We start from the raw sequence: 19,771 nt of genomic DNA on the forward strand, positions 1-19,771 counted from the left end.
TTTGATCCCGTCGGATCTTAGCTATCACAAATTCATTTCGAGAATTTCTGTCCAACCAACTGCACTGGCCTACGTAAAGACGTAGCCTTTGATGGACTTAGCGTCCTTTGATATCCGTGCTATACTTTCCAAGTACGGCTAGATATCCCACGTTGTGCAGTCCAAAGTCACGAGCATACATAAGTATCTCATAACTTCCACTATTGCTTTCTAGTGCGCAACACTAGGGTTACTCGTATGTCTACCGAGTTCGTTAACCGCTAAGGCAATATCCAGCCTAGTACAATCCATTAGATACAATTAAAACTTTCAATAATCTGAATGTATTCTCCATGAGAAGTACAGTCTTCGTGATTAATGGCTAGTTATACGTTAGTATCTAACGGTGTTCAAGCCACTTGATTATCATTCCTTTACAAGGATTCAATCAACTCGGTGAGATTGGTTAACACGAGACCATACGGTCTTCCCACGATTTCAATCTCGAAGATTAAATCTGCCAAACTCACTCGTCTCATGTCAAATCTCAAATTTAACATGACCCTAGTAGAATTGATCATGTGATCGTTACTACCCACGTTGAGTTTATCGTGTATAGACAAATAGTGATAACCTCGTCTATCGTATGCATTACGTAGACATTTGTCACCTTTGTTTATACTAAACTCGTTACTCATCATTGTATGATCAAAACTTACACGCCAAATACTAAGGCAATTGTTTTGAACCATACAACGATCTCACCAATTACACACTTTCTTTTCACAGTATGGAACCACAAACCCTCAGGTCGTTCCAGGTATACTAAGAAAGCGATAGATCCATTTTGATGAACTTCCAAGTCTCGCCAAACGGCTATTGGCAAGTATCATCCTAATGGATTTCATTCTCATCACAAGAGAATATTTATATCGAAGTAACCGTGGCACTCGCGTTGCACGTAATCTACAATTATAAGCCCGGCCATTTTACTTCAATATAACCAACCGGTTTTATCTTCCGACTAGTGATCTGTTAGGATCCAAAGGTTTTACAGCCCGGAGGAAGAACAATCAGTTCCAAGTGTGATTCTTTAAGATAGAATCTACTTCACTCCCGATAGCCTCTCTCGGGTTGGTCCACCTGTAGAAGTCAACACTTCTACATACGTTCGAGGCTCGTTTTCTAACAACCATGTCAGAAAATCCAATTTATTTTCTAGTAAACAAGTTAGATTGTGCGCATCACACTCTAACATGTACGTTAGAAAATCTGGACCAAAGGATTTTTCAATCCTAGCTCTCTTGCTACGTCCAGCTTTGAGCTCGGGTTCTTTTTCACACCCTTCAACCATAGCTACGCCGAAAGTTCCTTTCAACGTGCTAGGTCCTTTATTGATCCTTCACAAAAATACATCTTCCAAGAACGGTGAATTTCTTGAATCAATCTTTCGTGTTCTTATGTACATCCAAACTCTTGGACTCGTGTACTAAGAACCAATACACACCTTTGTCAAGACACCCCCACATTAGTAGGAGAACTTCCTACGTACCAACAATTCGTAAGAATTCCATGTGGGTAACCTTAATTAAAAGGTACTTACTTGTCCAAAGTATTGTCTCACCCTACATACTTTGAGGTAGACCGGAACTTATCAACGTCTTGATATTTATGTTCGGCGACAACGTTTGATCGAGGTGAATACCGTGTCGTACGCTCGAGTACGATACCAATGCTTGCGCCGAAATCACCAATAGGTGTTTCACGTTCACCACATCGATCGTACATAACCGCATTAATCCACAATTAATTTGGTTATCCTTTTATTCTTATAAAGAATAGACATGTGCTACACGTTAGCACATCTCGTAGGTGCGAACAGATCAGCACTTACGAATCCATTTGGTTTTGACCGAAAGGCCACAAACCCGAATCAGTGCTTCCGAAATTGAAGCACGAATTAGTGCTTAGTAATGAGACACGAATCATGCTATACCAAGCACGAATCATTGCTACCAAACTAACACACCGATTCCAAAGCAATCTTTGTTGCTTTAAATTATAAACTTGCAGCAACATTCGGTTGCTTAATTTATAATTACAGTGCTACTTAGCACTAGGATCATTAGTTAATCACATAATTAACCAAACCTCCTTTCGTGATAATCACATAGCACTTTTACAACGTTAAATTTAATTTAGCCACATACGAAAGGTTTAAGCTACGTAAATTAGCATTAAGACCAATCATAATCTAGCACCTTTATTGCTATTACCAAAGCACCAACTGCTTATGTTTTCAACACCTAAAGGTGCAGCCACCAAGTGGCCGAAAGTGCCTAATTAAGCACTCTACCTAGTGCTTAATAGCACTGTTACATTGTTGTAATTTGCACTTCAAAGTGCCAAATTACACTTTCCATTAGTGCTACAAAAGCATTATTCACCAAAACACAATTTGTCTCAAATTAAATATACTAGTATAATTTGGAATTTTTGATCAAGTTAATTATAACACAATAAACGAGAACGAATCAACCTAATCTTCCGACTAGTTGAATCACGCTTATATAATCGTTCTCAGAATATTAATAAAATATTCAACAATTGAGCTGTGACGCTCACGATTATATAGCTATCCCAATTTTTGACAAATTGATCCTTGAAATCCTTATGGTTCTACATGAACTTGAACCGAAGTTCGTTACGGGATTTCAACATGTAACACGCTTGTTACATTTCATTCCGGCCGTTACGCCATTTTATCATTTTCCACATAATGCTCCATGATGCATTACGCACCCATATTGAATCTTTTATATATTAAAAATATCACACAAGAATATTTTAAAATATACAAAGTTCAATACCCACAAATGGAACAATTCATTTTATTCAACAATAAAATGTATCACAAGGATACTACAACATTTATTAAAATAAATAAATAGGAAAAACTACATTGGAAATAAATTCCTTATTCCTATCTCGTAGTAGTCCTTCAACCTGTGTGCCTTTTTCCATTTTCCAACCGTCCACTCCACGAAGGGTGGTCCATAGCGCACATCGGGGGTACCTCGGTTATGACCTCACTCGTCCAACCATCCACATGTTTTGAACATAGCGAAATTGTCCTCAACCTTTTCACCGGGATGACGATTCGCTTCATAGTGGCATTTCTCCTTCTTCTCGTAATCTTCTTGAAAGCTAAGCTTCCGCTTGAGTTTCTTTCGATTACGGTTGAAGTCATTTGTAACACTATCATAGTCCTCAGACCATGTAGTCATTACACCATCATAGGATCCTTCGTGGCTTTTAGTCGATCCGTTAGGCAACACAATAGGTACCAATTGTGTGTCATTAACCACAGGTCTACCGGATCGTGAACCAAAGTTCTCCGGAGCACCATCGTGTGTTTTTGCAACTCCCATGGAAACAACATTTCCAATGTTGCTGCCATCAACCGGCATCACGGAATGTGCAACATCGTTGCCGTTCCGACCATTTGAATGTGCACCACGAGCAACACTCACAGATCCAACACTTTTGGAATCCAACGATTTGTTCATTATCAAAAGAAATAAGGTTTTAAGATTGTTGGTGATAATGAACCACAATCAATTTAATATCCGAAAAATAATATTTATATATACACAAACAAGTATATAAAATATTATTGGATATTTACCCGAAATATATATATACACACAAATATATATAAACGGATCCAAAGGTTATATATACATGTGTATCTACGAAAAAGATATACCAATATATATTAACCAAAATTGAAACTAATAATCCTCGGATTATAAGTCCAATCCAACTAATATGTCAAAAGATGGAGAACAGATTTTTGCTTAAAAGCATAATCCAAAACAAGAAAGAAGGAGAAGAAGAAAGAAAAGTACGAGTTAGGCAAAGTGCCTTTCTTTCCTTAAAACCTTATTTGCCACCTCCCAAAAGTGCTAGGAGCATTGTGGCCTAGGTTTCCCAGGATAAAACGTACAACGGTTCGACGTTTGAGCACCCAAATGAACGAACCCGGCGAACAAGAGCACGGGACGAACACAGTTACAAGAAGGGAGTAGGAGCAGAGATTTTGGAGCTGGGAAAACAGAATTTCAGTGATGTGTGTGTTGTTTTTCAGTCTGTTTTGAAATACTGCTGCTACACCCCTTCTTATATAGGAGGTGAGGAATCAATAGCATTTAGTTTAGCATTTAATCCACGATTTGTAACACCTGAAACAGCCACCATTATTGAGATTTAACTCAAAAATTCAAAAGGTGGAATTAATACAAGATTAATTCTATAACAAACGAATGATCCGCGAAAGTTCATGCTTTAGTGCACACGAGGCTGAACGAGACTGAACTTTCGTGTGTGCGCAGATCACTTGATCTCGGGTGATACAGAAATTGGCATACGAGCTCAGACTTGAATCAAGTATGTTCGATCTCATTTCTAGTTAGAATTTGATTTGCACCCCCCTCCCCCAGCGCGAGAGAGCCTCTATGCTATACAATTCTACAAGCTCCAAAAGAGCTCTTGTATAAAAGGGGGGTGAAATCCTCTTTCCAAATCAATGTGGGACAAAGCTCACTTTTCCCTTACATTTTTCCAACTCAATGGGTCTACTTTGAGAATCAATATCTCATTCACCCATTATCCGTTTTGAGCGTACAATATATCAATCTCTTCGTCTCACTACGAAGAACCCGAATCCACCTTGACCCGATCCAAATCGGAGGTGGACCCCACTGATAATTGTACCACAAAATAGCCACTTAACATGTCATTTTATGCCATTTTAATGCTATTTTTCCAACAAATTTCTCGTCATAAAAAGTCTTTTATGATGGTTTATGATTTTTTAGCGACGGTTTTACTTCTCACAAATGAACAGTTTTCTGGTAGGGAATGATGCCAGGTATTTATATGTTGAAAGCTAAGGCAGGAATGGGCAAAAACAGCTAGAAATTAAGAAGATTATTCAAAGTAAACAGTACAAGCTTTCAAACCTCAGCTCGCATATATTATATATACAAACATGCATTGGACTAGACAGCTATCCTAGCCACAAGCGGCTAGTTGCCTCATTTTAGCTCCAATTTTATTCAAAACACACTCAATAAGCATAGAAAGGTCTTCATGAAGCTACAGAAGACTTAGTTTTATTCAAACACACATATTGCATGCATGCACGAAACTGTTTCTGTTTAAAACATCGATTCTCATTCATCATCATCCGTCTCATGATCGTTAAGGATATAATTCCCGTCCTCCTGCTGAACCATTCCTTTATCCTTTACGTTAAACCATCCTGCCGGTATACCATGTTCTTTCACATAATCGTCTGTCAAAGCATCCTGATACTTATTAACTTTGGCAACATCAAAGTCTCCCGTAGGCGTCGTCTCGTATAAATCAACTCCATGCATATAAAGCATCAAGTCGTGATAGTTGAGGCCCGTAGGCTTCAAATACACGGATTTCTTAGATTCAATCACCAAGCCCACCCCCACATCTTCATAATCTATTTTTGAATCTATGGTCTCACCAACTTTCCATCCAATCGGCGGAAGTGTTGGAACTTTATCCTTGACGTCGGAGATTCGCAAGGCTCGAAGGTTTTGTTGATTAGAGAAGGCTTTCTTAAAATTCTCATCCCCTACTTTGGGGCTTGCATACAAGAAAGCAGTCACTGGAACATCTTTATTATTATTATTGTTGACTGGATTGGCAGCCAGGTCTACTGCGTTTAGTGTTGCCATGGATGAACCCAAGCTGTGTCCTGTCACGGTTATGCTAATTTCCTCGTCCTTGTATAACTCAACAAGTCTTGCAACTTCTTCACGAACCTATTATATTATATATATAACAAAGTCAAGTCAAATTCTACAATATATACAAATTTTTTTTAAATATCACTGCTGAAAATTATGGAATTTCCGATCACCTTTAAATCAAAGTTGAAAGTAAAAAGATGTCGGAAATAACAACAAAGATTTGTCCGAATACCAAAATGGTTGGAACAACCCATATGCACTAGAGGATCAGAGTGGTCGGAAATTCCATAATTTCCAGCAGTGTATAATTATACATACATACCTGATCTCTGGCACTCTTTTGATTGAATGGGGAATCTTGATTGGTGGTGGTATACATAGAGTACCAACCCATATGCACCAGAGGATCAGAGTTTTGGCCAAATATTAATGGGGCATTATCAAAAAGGAATATGGCATCATCAATCCACTCTAAGAGTCGGATTGTTCCCCTCCAAACAACCACAATGTCTCTTCGTCCTAACCCAACTTTTCCTTCATCCGTGGCCACAGCAACATATCCAATCCAGTTTGTTTGCTTATAAGTATAGTCTATAGGTCCCAACTCGAGTGTTAATAGAGCCGGTGCATAAAAGTATTTGGTCACTTCATATCTGAAACATACAGTAAAGCATGCATATATATAACTACAGGGTGATATGAATGATACAAGGAATTGAAGAAAGAAATTAAAGAGAGAATTGAGGAATTATATACTTGAAAGGGTTTCCCTTGACAAGTCCTGTATTTTGAAAGAGGTTTCTCCTGGCATATCGTGGTAATCCCACATTTTTGGAAGCTCCTTCATTGATGAAAGCATCGGCTACGACTTCAACCATGGCTCCGTAGTGAATGAGGTAGCGGCGGAGATCCGAATCCAAAGGCTCCAGAAGCCCTTCCCAGTTATCACTCCCACTTAGAACCTTCCATCTTTCAGCAATGCCTGTGTCACTCATCTTCCTTCAATTCTCTACTCTTTTTTTTATTTTTCTATGGATTTCTGTGCTGATCTCAAGTACTGGTGGTGAACTGAAACTCCCCACATACTCCCCTTTTTATACATCTCTCAGCCATGCCATTCATCTCATCCGTCGACCAAAACACATATATAATTGGAAAACGTGAGATTCCAAAGAATAAAAAAAACACATATATAACAGCCTGCCAAATTATTTTGTGGATCACCGACGTCATTTTATTGTTAAAAAAAAAAAAATTCATTACTTTTATGATTCCCAATAATTAAACAATTATTTTTCATTATTATTATACACTAGTTACAAATTATTGTTAATTACATTTAACTTTCCAAATTATTATTAAGTAACTTGTATGCATTATAAATGATTAAGGAATTAATGAGGTTAATTAATAGCAATTATACATATATACTACCTTATGCTTAAATGACATCTCTGTGGCTCCCCTTGAGGGAAGGTCATATAATCGAATTCTGATGGTGAGGTTGAAGATATACTCCATTGTAATAGAGTCAATATATATATATATATATACTACATTTTTCCCTTATTGCTACAATACTATACACATACCATAATTTTTTTTTTACCTTTTTACTATTTTTTTTCCTAAAAAAAGCTAACACTCTTAATCAAACCCTCCATGAATTCTCTTTACCTATTTATGCACACTTTTTAAAAGTGTACTATTTTTGTATCCCATAAAAAAAATCCACCCAACCGTGTTAATGATTCTGGTTCGCACGTATTATAATAATAAACATTCTGTGGTAAGATAATGTATTTAATGAAGAATGTATTCGGTGAGCTAAAATTTATACTTTAGATTCATAATTTCTAAATGTAGAATCAATAATTTAAATACAGTAGATCCATAATTTCTATACTGCACTGATTTGTGAAGACATGGTTCAACAATTTGAATCTAAAGTATAAATTTTAGTTCATCGAGATTCTAGAAATTATAGATATACAGTGTAGAAATTATGGATGTAGATTTGTGCACACCATGTGCATGGTGGGCACGTGATCACAACATAATTTGCCCTTACACTGAGCAATTAGGTCCTTCAACTTTAAAAAAGTGCACTTAGGCCCTTCCACTTGTTATTTTGATACGTTTAAGCCCAATAACAGGTTATTCACCTATAATAACCGATCAAAAAGATTCCAACGACATTTTTGGCGAAAAAAATCCGGCGACACCAAAAAAAAAAAAAAAAAAAAAAAAATTACCTACCAGAGAAGACGACCGAACGGTCGTCTTCTCCAAGTGAAGGAGGCAGCATCCGCTTCCATACTCCTTCCGATTTGGAAGGACACGGATGCTGCCTCCTTCCAGTCTAGAAGGAGGTATCATCAAAATCTAATTACACTTGTTCCTAACATAATTGAACCTTTGTAATGTTTGAGGGCCTAATTGCTTTTTCATCAATAGTTAAATGGTTTATTTAATAATAATAATAATAATAATAATAATAATAATAATAATAATAATAATAATAATAATTAGGGGTGACCTGCTAGAAACTTGAAAAACATACAAATTAGACTAATTGCATGAAATTGGTTAATTTAGGGATTCAATTGTAACTTTTTAGGTTCAGTGGTCCAATTGCATTATTGTGTGCTGTTGGATGGCCGGTTTGTGGCAAATTATTGTTTGGACCATAACAAAAGTATATTTTAAATATACTAAATATACATTATTTAACAGTATACAAAATATGGTCAATGGTCCACACAATAATGATTGTTTATTTGACCCTTATTCCTGATAAGAATAATAATATAGTATTGTTTGGGAAGAATAATAATATAGTATTTTCTATGGGCATAGAGAATTATGGATAAGTTTGTGCTCTTAATTTTTTAATGCCCTCGCGCTGCTGGCTGCGAATTTTGCCGATTTTGCGAATACGTAGCGGTGGGCGGGCAGTGGATGATAATATACATTTATGATTTGCATTAGTACGCGCCAATTGCCTAAAACCTTAATTTATTAATAATGATAATATGCATCAATAATTTTGAATTTTAAAATTAAAACGTGTCACCTGTTATTATGTTCTAATGATAAATTGATAATATGCATCAACATTACACTTATTATTTTACATTATGTGTATTGTCAACACTCTCCACAAAACATGTGCATTTCAAGTCTGTTACGTACTGAAATTTAGTACGCAACAGAAAAAAGCTTTCGAGCAGGCTTCTGGCTCCAATTGGTATTCAAGTTACGGTAACTCCAAAAGAAAATAGTATAGCGAAAGAAAATGAAGAACTCTTCAATATAAATGATTTCTGCATACTTTTAACATTACATAGAATACCCTATATATACTATCTCACTCCCTAAAATAATGTAATTATAATAATGGAATGACTAATTATTCTCCTAATTACCAATTACACATAAATGCTAATTATTTTCCTAATTACACATATAAGGTAATATACATTATTCTTGCTACAGGATCAATGCCCATCAATGGCGTATCACTCCTTGCCCCTTCGAAAATCACCTTGTCCTCAAGGTGGAAGTATAAATGGTTCGTCTCTTTGAGTTCTACCCAACACAAATATTCAACCCAAATTTTTGGTTGAAAAATGTTAGGAAGATTGTACATCAGGTACAAGGCTCGACCGAACAAATACCATTGCACAAATGAGAATTCCTCATTGTGTAACCCGGTAACAAAATTCATTTTCTTTTACAGTGTGTTCTCTTGGATATAAACTGGATTTTTCATGAGGTAGATTTCTTTTGTAGGAGAAACTAGTGATACATAAATCTTTTCTGGTGCACTTTCATCCTCCTTATTAGAACTCAAACTTGTACAAATCTTCATAATCGTCATTGGTTCTTCAACTGTCAATGGGATATTAGGTGGGGTTGGGGGCGGCTTGTCTAATATGTGTAAATTTTTCTCCTTGAGATCATGAACACTTTTATTATCAACCACATGCATTGACACTTCAAATTGTAGTTGATCTTTTGGCATTGTTTCCTTGAGGATATCTACATGCTTTCTCGGAGCATCTAGTTGACTTTGATCTTTTTCCAATTTATGAAGACTGTTGTGAGACGAATAATTGCTAGTTACATGGTTAATCTCCTTAATTGATACAATCAAACTTTTCAATGTTTGATTAATGGTTTGAAGTTGGAGATTCAGATTATTGGTGTAAATAGTTTGATGATGGGTGAAAACGTAACTGAGCGATTTGTTACTAACCGATTTGTCATGACGGTATGTAAGAATTGTGATGAAAGAAAAAAAAAATAAAGGTAATGACAAAGAAAAAGAATAAGAATGAGGAAAATTTTTGTGGTTTTTTTTTTTTTTCTGATTTATTTGAGATTTTTTTTTTATTGATATTCGAATAGAAAAAGAAAGGATTAAACAATGGAAGAAAAGTAAATTCTAGTTACTCTTTAGTCTTTTCTGCTTGGTTTTTTTTTTTTTTTTTTTCTTTCATTTTTTAAGGGATGCTGCCAAAAATGAAATAAAAACAACAAAATAAAAAATAAAAAAGATAGGGGATACTCTCACCAATGAAATCAATAAAAACACCAATGTTACGTACTGCATTCACAAATCCTCTTAATGAGAGCACCAATGTTACGTACTGAAATTTAGTACGCAACGGAAAAAACCTTTCGAGCAGGCTTCTGGCTCCAATCCGTATTCGAGTTACGGTAGCTCCAAAAGAAAACAGTATAGCGAAAGAAAATGAAGAACTTTTCAATATAAATGATTTCTGCGTACCTTTAACATTATATAGAATACCCTATATATACTATCTCACTTCCTAAAATAATGTAATTATAATAATAGAATGACTAATTATTTTCTTAATTACCAATTACGCATAAATACTAATTATTTTTGTAATTACATATATAAGATAATATACATTATTCTTACTATAGGATCAATGCCCATCAATGACGTATCAAATTCTCTGATTATTTTTGTTCCCAATGGGGCTTTATATGATTACTATGTCTAAATCAGGCCGTCGATGATATTTGCTAAAAGACGAGTATGGTACTAACTAATGGCTAATGGTTAATAATTAGTAAGGGATCAGGCCAGCAAGGCAGCAAATCATATCTTCTCCAAAATATTACGTGAATAATTGCGTCCGCATAAAAAAAAAAAAAGTAAATTATTTCAAATATTTCGTTGTCTTATGAGTCATGAGTATGATATACTTCATCCGTCCTATTTTATTTGTCCAATTCAGTTAATAAAGTTTGATTGAAGTCATTTTTAATTAAATTTTTTATAATATTAAATTTAGTATTAGTATATAAAATTTATATATTTAGAAACTACTTTAAAAATACTCAACACAAAAAAAAAAAAAATCAAATTTTAAAATAATTAAAAATTACTAAAGAAAATAAGGAATGAAAAAAGAGTTAGTTTGATCGATGAATAGTATGCACGACAGATATAGTCTTCACCTTTTGGTCGTATGTATGTACAACAAATTTTCCTAACTTTTTTTTTTAATACAAAGAAAAAGGGATATCCACATATACAATCTACACCTACACCGAAGCTCGAACCCTAGACCTCCCACATAGCTAAAGCCATAATTCGTCGCTTTATTAGTCTCTCTCTCTCTCTCTCTCTCTCTCTCTCTCTCTCTCTCTCTATATATATATATATATATATATATATATATATATATATATATATATATATATATATATATATATATATATATATACACACACACACACTAGTTTTTCTACGCGCTTTGCGCGAATAGGATAATGCCCAATACTTATTTGTAAACAAGTATTTCAAAGTATATCAATGCAATATTATATAGAAGATGTTCATAAAATAAAAATAAAAAAAAAAATGTTCATGCATAGGTAAATAAATGTTGAATTTGTTTATTTAAATTGGTAATTTAAAGTATATAAATGCAAGATAATATATGAGAGATTGATTATATATAACTGTCAAAAAAATAAATGTTTGCAACTTTGTAATAACGCTAATCTAAGTACTAAGTCTAAAAGCGATAGTCTAAATAAATACTATTTTTGGTTTAAATTTTTCTAATTCTCTTTTGTGTAGTATTTTTATTGTTTTCATCTTCAGTACATGTCCTTTTTTTTTTTTTTTTTTTTTTTTTGTTATTGGTAGTGTGTCATGTGCAATTGGGTTATTAGTGGTATCACAGAGGAATTCATCATGCAATGAGATTATGGTGTATGAAGTTTTAGATTTGTCTTGTTGTGTATATGACTAAGATCTTAGTTGTGCTATGAACTCTTTATCTTACAAGCACATGTTGATATTTGGTAGTGGTAGTTTTCCCCTACATGTTTCATGTGTTGTGAGACATCTAATTCTAAATTAATTAAATGCATATGTATTATTTTTTGTTGTAGCTACTAATTTAAGTAATAAGAGTAATAAAGTGGGAAAATTATGTTGTGGAACCGTGTCTACCTTGCAAGGTGGACACGGTTCCAAAATTGTTCATAATTATGAATATATAGTTCAAAAATTATGAACATATAGTTCTATAATTATGAACATATAGTTCTGTAATTATGAATATAGAGATTCAATAATTGTGAATATGAAGTTAAAAAGTTATGAATATATAGCTTTATAATTATGAACATATAGTTCAGTAATTATGAACATAGAAGTGTGTCCACATTGCAAAGTGGACTCAGTTCCATAGCATAACGATTGAATAAAGTGGCGTATATACTTTTCATCCACACAATGAAATCATTGATTTTTTTTTTTAATTTCCATTCGTTGTTGAGACAAATTATTTTGAGAGTTTGTCAATGACATTGCTGTCAATAGATGATGATAATAAATAATTCAAAATATATGGTTACAATAGTTATTATTATAATAATATAGTAAAAATTAACTTACAAATTTCTTTAGAAGTTTTCATGCATTGATAAAAGCATAATTGAAATATTAGGGGCCGTTACTAACTGGAAATTTCCGGAAACTGGAAAATAGAAAACAAAAAACATGTTTACTAACACAGTTTTCCATTTTGAAAACTGAAAATAATTTTTGGAAATTTCTGAAAAACTGGAACACACTTAAAAACTTTTTTCGAAAAAATGAAAAACAGAATCATCTATCATCTATTTAGTTATATGTCACTATAACCAAGTTACTATGATTACATTCATTATCATCTTATTTTACTTATCACTATTTTCTATCTTTCTACTTACTTTACTTATTTAAACATAATTTATTGGCTTACACTTTAAAGTTAGACATTATTTACATTATCAAAATTAAGAATTAAAACTCTATATAATGTTTTAGATTTTGATTGAACTCAATAGATTATTAGTTCGAATATTTTTAATTATGTTACATCATAATAGAAGTTCGGTCCAGATATCGAATATTGAAATCTCACATATATTAGAATTCAAAGTAAAAGTTATATATCATATACATGTCATTCAAATGAATATATCCAAAAAAAATATTTTAAATATTAGCTAAAAAAAATATTAATATTATCTAAACTAAAATTTAGGTGAAAACTGAAAAATTAGAAAACAGAGAACAGTTAGTAAACAAGTTTTCTAAACAGAAAACAGAGAATGGAAAATAGAGAATGAAAACTGAAAAATTAAAAAACAGAAAACAATTTTCTGTTAGTAAACGGACCCTTAAGTTTTGTTCTCAATAATCAAAAGAAGAATAATTAAACGAAAAAAAAAAAAAAAAACTGAACTTAAATTTATTATTATTTTTAATGAAAGAAAATCAAATGATTTTCAAAGTTCTGATTTATAATCATTGAATGCTATCTATTTAGTCGGGCTAATTATTTTATCAAAGTTTATGTTAAATTTTATATTATATTTCTAATACATTTTAACATATTCGTAGTATATGTTTAACAATTATGCTAACTCTAATTGGAATGAGGTTCGAACCTAAGACCTTTCTTATAGAAATTAATGAGTAAGTTAAGAATAATAAATAGTTAACGGAATATTCCGTTAATAAAGTTTATACTAACGGAATTTTAGGTTATTTAAGGAAAGAAAATAATATAATAAACGGTAAATAAGGAAAATCATTAAAAATACTAAAATCAAAATAATATAAACCATTCATTTTAAGAAACAATTAGTACCGACATTTTTTTATTCCAGTTAAGGGCCTAACATTATTGGCTCTTATTAGAACTATAGATATATATATATATATATATATATATATATATATATATATATATATATATATATATATATATATATATATATATATATATATAGTGAAAGGTTCCCGTGCATTTGTTGTTTCCCGTGCGGATGTGCGGTGGATTAATGTGCGTGAGATTTGTACACAATGTGCGTGAGTGTTGTGTTCTGCGTTATTTTATTTGCGCAGTCTATTTTATATCACCACCACAACGTACCTCTAAAAGGGCTATCAAAGAAACCTTCGTAACTAATAGCTAATGTCTAGATGTACACATGCGGTGCTATAACTTTGAAGATTTTATTATCATTGTTTAGTATTTATCATTGTCTGTCAAATGTTTTTATTAAAAGAAAAACTAAAATAAGAAGTCATTAAGATAAGACTTCTTAAATAAGAGTCTTTTGGCTTCTCAATTATATTTGGAAGAGGAGCATTGCTCAAAGCTCTTCTTTCCAAGCATTTTCGATGTGGGATCAAAATGATCCCACATCATTTACAAAGGGGAGCTCGTGGTTCCGCTTTGTTTTGTTTTTTTGTTTTTTTTTTTTAAATTTTATTTTGTATATAGTTTTGTTTTGGTTATTATTATTATATTATTAATATTAATATTATTATTATTGTAATTTTATTTTATTATTACATTATTACATAATAATAACATTAATAATATAAATTTTCTGCTGTGCAGCCAAAAATTAAAAAGAAAAATGTTTTCTGAAAAACAACTCATTTACCATAAACTATTTTATAATATTAGAATAGGAATTTTAACTTGAGTCACTGTGATTTACATCTTTCCACAATGCTCTGTCGGGTCGAAGTGTGGGGGGGCCCTTAGGGTCGGGGATTCAACCTTTTGGGGGAAGAATAAGAATTTTAACTTAGAATTATACTACGAATAAGAAAATAGAAAACAATATATTTTTATTAGAAAGAGAGATTTTTTAGTAATTGGGCTAGAAGTTAAAGTTCAGGATTTTATTTTTATATATAGTATAGATAGTATAGATATAGGCGAGGAACTTCACTATGTATTTTTTGGTAAAAATACAATTGAGTAGCTCTTTAACCAAACTTGATTACAAAGTCGCTCCACTTTAATTACTTAACTCTATCTCTCTAACAATCCTTTGCAAGACAGATCTTCTAGCATGTCCCTTTGTCCTTCACTACTTCAGTCTTCACTCCAAGGACAAATTATAAAGTCCTCTTGAGTTACTAAGCCCTCCAAACACACGAACAAGGTTGAAAGTTTGTTCAAGGTTAGACAATGTTAGACACTTGTTGCATTTGGATGTGGTTGCGTAAATTCTTTGTTTAAATAATCCATTCGTGATAATTCTTTGTTTACCAAGGGTGAAGGGCCATCATTTGCATGTGGCTTAGCTTTATTGGTCTATGTGGATGATATAGTAGTGGCCAGTGCTAATTTGACCTGGATTATGTAGATTAAGATGCTACTTAATGACAATATTCAAATCAAAGATATAGGACCCTTAAAATATTTTCTAGGTTAATTTGGAGGTGGCCAGACAAAGGAAGGGTATTGCAGTGTCTCAATTAAAGTATGCACTTGATCTGAATTACTAGATGCATGATGCAGGATTTATGGATTCTAAACCAGGTCATAGCCCTACAGTCCCCTCACACAAGTTAAGCAAAAATGAGGGTGAACTATTTAATGACAATGCTCAGTATAGAAGACTAGTTGCAAAACTTTTATATCTAACCATTACAATTTACAAGACCTGATATAAGTTTTGCTACACAACAACTATCTCAGTTTTTGGATAAACCTACTCATATACATTTACAAGCAGCTCACATGGTCCTGAGATACATAAAAAGTGCTCATGGTCCGGGGTTGTTTTTCTGAGCCTCATCTGATTTGCATTTGAAAGCTAAGCATCTAACTAGATTCTGCATTTTCTTAAGACGGACTAAGCCTTGATATCCTGGAAATCCAAGAAGCAAGTTACAGTGTCAAAATCCTCAGCTCCTCAGAAGTAGAATACAAAGCCTTGGCAACTACCACTTGTGAAGTGCAATGCATGGATACTCTATACTTGCTGAATTTGGCCTATGTATATCCTGATGCACCTGCAGCTGTTTATTGTGACACCAAATCTGAAATAGCAATTTCTGAGAATCTTGTCTTCCATGAACGCACAAAACACATTGAAATGGACTGTTACTTAGTAAGAGAAAAGTTGCATAAAGGGGTCATCAAACTCTTCCACATTGCCTCTGAAAATCAGTTAGCAGATGTTCTTACCAAAGCTCATTGTTCAAGTTCTTTCTACAACTGTCTCTCGAGCTAGGATTGCTCATTGCTCAATATCTATACAATCCAGCTTGCGGGGCTTTTAGGAAGCACATATGGTTGACAGCTTGGCATGCTACTCATAACTACCTATAACCGTTTTCTGTTATCATTATATTGTTATGCTTTCCCTCCCTTTTCTTTCCTTCTTTCATATCTGTTACCCCAAAAGGCTGAATCCCCAACCCTAATTAAGGGTCCAATTTCCTTCTTTCATATCTGTATATATACGATAGCATACCTTCTGTTGGTTTCAATAAGAGAAAAGACCTTCTTCAATATATATGGAGCAAAGCAATATATATAATTCAAGTCTTTTATTATATTGCTGAGAAAGATGATTGAGACATGCATAATAATTCAAATACAAGCACACATGCATATATAATGCATTGGACAAGACAGCTAGCCACGTACAAGCTGCTAGCTAGTTGCCTCAGCTCCAATCTTATTCAAAACATACACAAACACACATACACGAATCTGTTTCTGTTTAAAATGTCTCATCCGGCTCATGATCATCAAGAATATAAGTTCCGTCCTCCTGCTGAACCATTCCATTATCCTTTACGCTAAACCATCCCACCGGTATACGATACTCGTCTTTCAAAGCACCCTGGTACTTATTAACTTTGGCAAGATCGAAGTATCCCTGACGCTCAAACCCACCTTGAGACCCCTGGAATCCATCAATTGCATGCATGTAAAGCATCAAGTCGTGAGTTAACAGGTTATCAATTTCAGGCTTCAAATAGTCGGATTTCTTAGACTCAATTGCAATACCCTCCCCCACATCTACGTAAGGTATTAATGGCAGTAGGTTACCACCATCTGGCCATCCAAACGGCGGAACTGCTGTAACAATATCGTTGACGTCGGAGACTCGCAAGGCTCGAAGGTTTTGTAGATTAGAAATGGCATTTTTAAAATTCTCATCCCCTACTTTGGGGCTTGCATACAAGAAAGCAGTGACAAGAATATCTTTATTATTATTGTTGATTGGATTAGCAGCCAGGTCTACTGCGTTTAGTGTTGCCATGGATGAACCCAAGCTGTGTCCTGTCACGGTTATGCTAACTTCCTCGTCCTTGTATAACTCAACAAGTCTTGCAACTTCTTCACGAATCTATATATATAACAAAACAAGTCAAGTCAAATTCTACAATATAATAACCAATCTGGCCAGCACTTTGCCCTTTAATTGGGCCAGCCTGGTGCGAATGGAAATTAGTATGATACCGGCTTAGAAGTGCCTCATACAGTTAGGGTCTGCTCAAAAAGCAGTCGTTATATGATAGACCGCGGTGCATAATCGATTATGCACCGTGCATCAAAACGGCACCGTTTTTTAAGTAAAGAAGCGGCGCGCTATTAGTGTTAACGGAGTGACACTACAGTGTATCTAAACCGACACTGTCTCACGTATTATTTTTATATTATCAAATGAAACTGCAGTTATATCAAAATGATACTGTAGTTGTGGTGAAATGAAACTGCAGTATATATAAAATGAAACTGAATAACATTTCACATATCTGAGTGTATATTGTACAATGAAGCTGTAATTATATCGAAATGATCATGTAGTTGTGTTTTAATGAAACTATAGTGTATATAAAATAAAATTAAATAACATTTTTACACATTTGAGTGTATAAATATTGAATGAAACTGAAGTTAATTATATCCCGAAACTGTAATTGTGTTGAACTGAAACTGCAGTGTATTCAAAATGAAACTGAAAAACAGAGTTATTTTGTGCGGAATGGCGCGAACGGATTCGGTTTCTTTTCATTAAATAAAATGATATATACCTGATCTCTGGCACTCTTGTCATTCAATTGGGAATCTTGATTGATGGTGGTATACATATCGTACCAACCCTTATGCACCAGCGGTTCAGAGTCTTGGCCAAAGAATAATGGCGCCTTAACAAAAACGAATGTTAAATTGGCATTCCACTCAGAGTCTCGCCTTGTTCCCCTCCAAACAATCAGAATGTCTCTCCGTCCCAAAGCAACTTTTCCTTCATCCGTGGCCACAGCAACATATCCGATCCAGTTTGATTCCTTTAGCACTGCATCCACTCGCGCTGGCCTCACGGTATACTCATCATCTGGGACTGTGATTGTTGATGGTGCATAGAAGTATTTGGTCACTTCATATCTGAAACATTAAATAAAGCTCGTGGTCATGGGTGAATAAGAAATTGAGAACAGAAAGAGAGAAAAAGAGAAGGTTTAATTTATACTTGAAAGGGTTTCCCTTCACTAGTCCACAGTTGGCAAGGAGGTTTCTCCTGGCATATCGTGATAATCCCACATTTTTGGAAGCTGCTTCGTTTATGAAAGCCTCGCTTGCGGGTAAAACCATGGTTCCGTAGTGAATGAGGTAGCGGCGGAGATCCGAATCCAAAGGGTCCAGTAGCCCTTCCCAGTTATCACTCCCACTTAGAACCTTCCATCTTTCAGCAATGCCTGTGTCACTCATCTCCCTTCAATTCTCTACTCTTTTTTTGTTTAGATGTTGTGGTGGTGAAGCTACGTGCATATTCCTTGGCTTTATATACATCTCTCAGCCATGCCATTCATCTCATCCGTCCACCAAAACACATATATCATTGAAAACGTGAGATTCCAAAGAAAATAAAAAATCAAACGAAAGCGCTCGCGCTCCTCGTGGCCGGCTGGCGATCGAATTTTACTATTCATTAATTAGACGACATTTTTATGAAAATTGTTGCATAAAGCCTGGCAAATTAAAATTATTATTATTATTATTATTATTATTATTATTATTATTATTAACTATTGAGAATATTTGTTAAGAGTTAATTCTGACGGAGTTACTTTGTTGCAATTTCAAATTTAATCATAGACTATCATTTTTGTTATTTAACACTTTAAACTGACGGAGTTACTTTGTTGCAATTTCAAATTTAATCATAGACTATCATTTTTGTTATTTAACACTTTAAACTATAATATTTTACACACTTTTGGTCTTTTCAATGACTTTTCTGGTGAAATTCTATTTTAATTAATGATATTTTCGTCCTTTCAAATTTTATTATTATTATTTTCCCAACAAGTTAATTGGATGTCTCTTGTTTTTAGTGGCAATTTAAACCATATTTTAGGCAATAATGATATTTGATGGTTTTATTGAGACTGGGTCCACCATAAACTGGGTATAGAGGTATAGAATGGGGGTAGGAAAATAGTGACTTTATTACCCGAGGCGCTAGGCCCAAAATAGTACGTACAAAACCCGAGGTACAGGCCACTTGTTAAGAATCGAACCCAGGTGACTGGGTGAGAGCATAGACTAGACCACTAGACCAAGGTGCCTATTATGTCTCTGTTACCGCTTGTTAAGAATCCAGGGCCCATATTTATAGCATGCCCCCTC

At 34.0% G+C, this 19,771-nt stretch overlaps 2 protein-coding genes across 4 annotated transcripts; both read right to left on the minus strand.

Moving 5' to 3' along the window:
* Nucleotides 1-5,014: 5,014 nt before the first annotated feature.
* Nucleotides 5,015-6,814, minus strand: LOC109164748 (phospholipase A1-IIgamma-like). Its single transcript, XM_019313298.1, has 3 exons — nt 6,528-6,814; nt 6,094-6,424; nt 5,015-5,843 (listed from the first exon to the last, which is right to left on the minus strand). The coding sequence occupies exons 1-3, from the start codon at nt 6,764-6,766 to the stop codon at nt 5,217-5,219; spliced, it is 1,197 nt and encodes a 398-aa protein (XP_019168843.1). The 5' UTR covers nt 6,767-6,814; the 3' UTR covers nt 5,015-5,216.
* Nucleotides 5,120-18,882, minus strand: LOC109164725 (phospholipase A1-IIalpha-like). 3 transcript variants are annotated; one of them, XM_019313275.1, is made up of 5 exons: nt 18,612-18,882; nt 18,175-18,526; nt 16,824-17,486; nt 15,609-15,615; nt 5,120-5,139 (listed from the first exon to the last, which is right to left on the minus strand). In XM_019313275.1, exons 1-3 carry the CDS (start codon nt 18,848-18,850, stop codon nt 16,854-16,856), a joined length of 1,224 nt encoding a protein of 407 aa, XP_019168820.1. In that variant the 5' UTR covers nt 18,851-18,882; the 3' UTR covers nt 5,120-5,139; nt 15,609-15,615; nt 16,824-16,853. The 3 variants fall into 3 exon arrangements, with proteins under 3 accessions (XP_019168820.1, XP_019168828.1, XP_019168823.1); XM_019313283.1 differs by lacking the exons at nt 5,120-5,139; nt 15,609-15,615 and adding an exon at nt 5,183-5,197 and having other exon boundaries at nt 16,840-17,486; XM_019313278.1 differs by lacking the exons at nt 5,120-5,139; nt 15,609-15,615 and adding an exon at nt 12,095-12,101.
* Between the last annotated feature and the right edge of the window lie 889 nt (nt 18,883-19,771).

Source organism: Ipomoea nil, unplaced genomic scaffold (assembly GCF_001879475.1).
Source record: "Ipomoea nil cultivar Tokyo-kokei standard unplaced genomic scaffold, Asagao_1.1 scaffold0317, whole genome shotgun sequence".
In the NCBI taxonomy this organism is placed as follows: domain Eukaryota; kingdom Viridiplantae; phylum Streptophyta; class Magnoliopsida; order Solanales; family Convolvulaceae; genus Ipomoea; species Ipomoea nil.

Bases quoted from the DNA above. Each gene is read 5' to 3' on its own strand.
- LOC109164748 (XM_019313298.1), bottom strand. From the start codon at position 6,766: ATGAGTGACACAGGCATTGCTGAAAGATGGAAGGTTCTAAGTGGGAGT. The intron at 6,425-6,527 runs GTATATAATTCC...TGTATGTTTCAG, and splicing joins GTCAAGGGAAACCCTTTCAA to ATATGAAGTGACCAAATACT. The intron at 5,844-6,093 runs GTATGTATGTAT...ATAATATAATAG, and splicing joins AAAAGAGTGCCAGAGATCAG to GTTCGTGAAGAAGTTGCAAG.
- LOC109164725 (XM_019313275.1), bottom strand. From the start codon at position 18,850: ATGAGTGACACAGGCATTGCTGAAAGATGGAAGGTTCTAAGTGGGAGT. The intron at 18,527-18,611 runs GTATAAATTAAA...TTAATGTTTCAG, and splicing joins GTGAAGGGAAACCCTTTCAA to ATATGAAGTGACCAAATACT. The intron at 17,487-18,174 runs GTATATATCATT...TTATATATATAG, and splicing joins ACAAGAGTGCCAGAGATCAG to ATTCGTGAAGAAGTTGCAAG.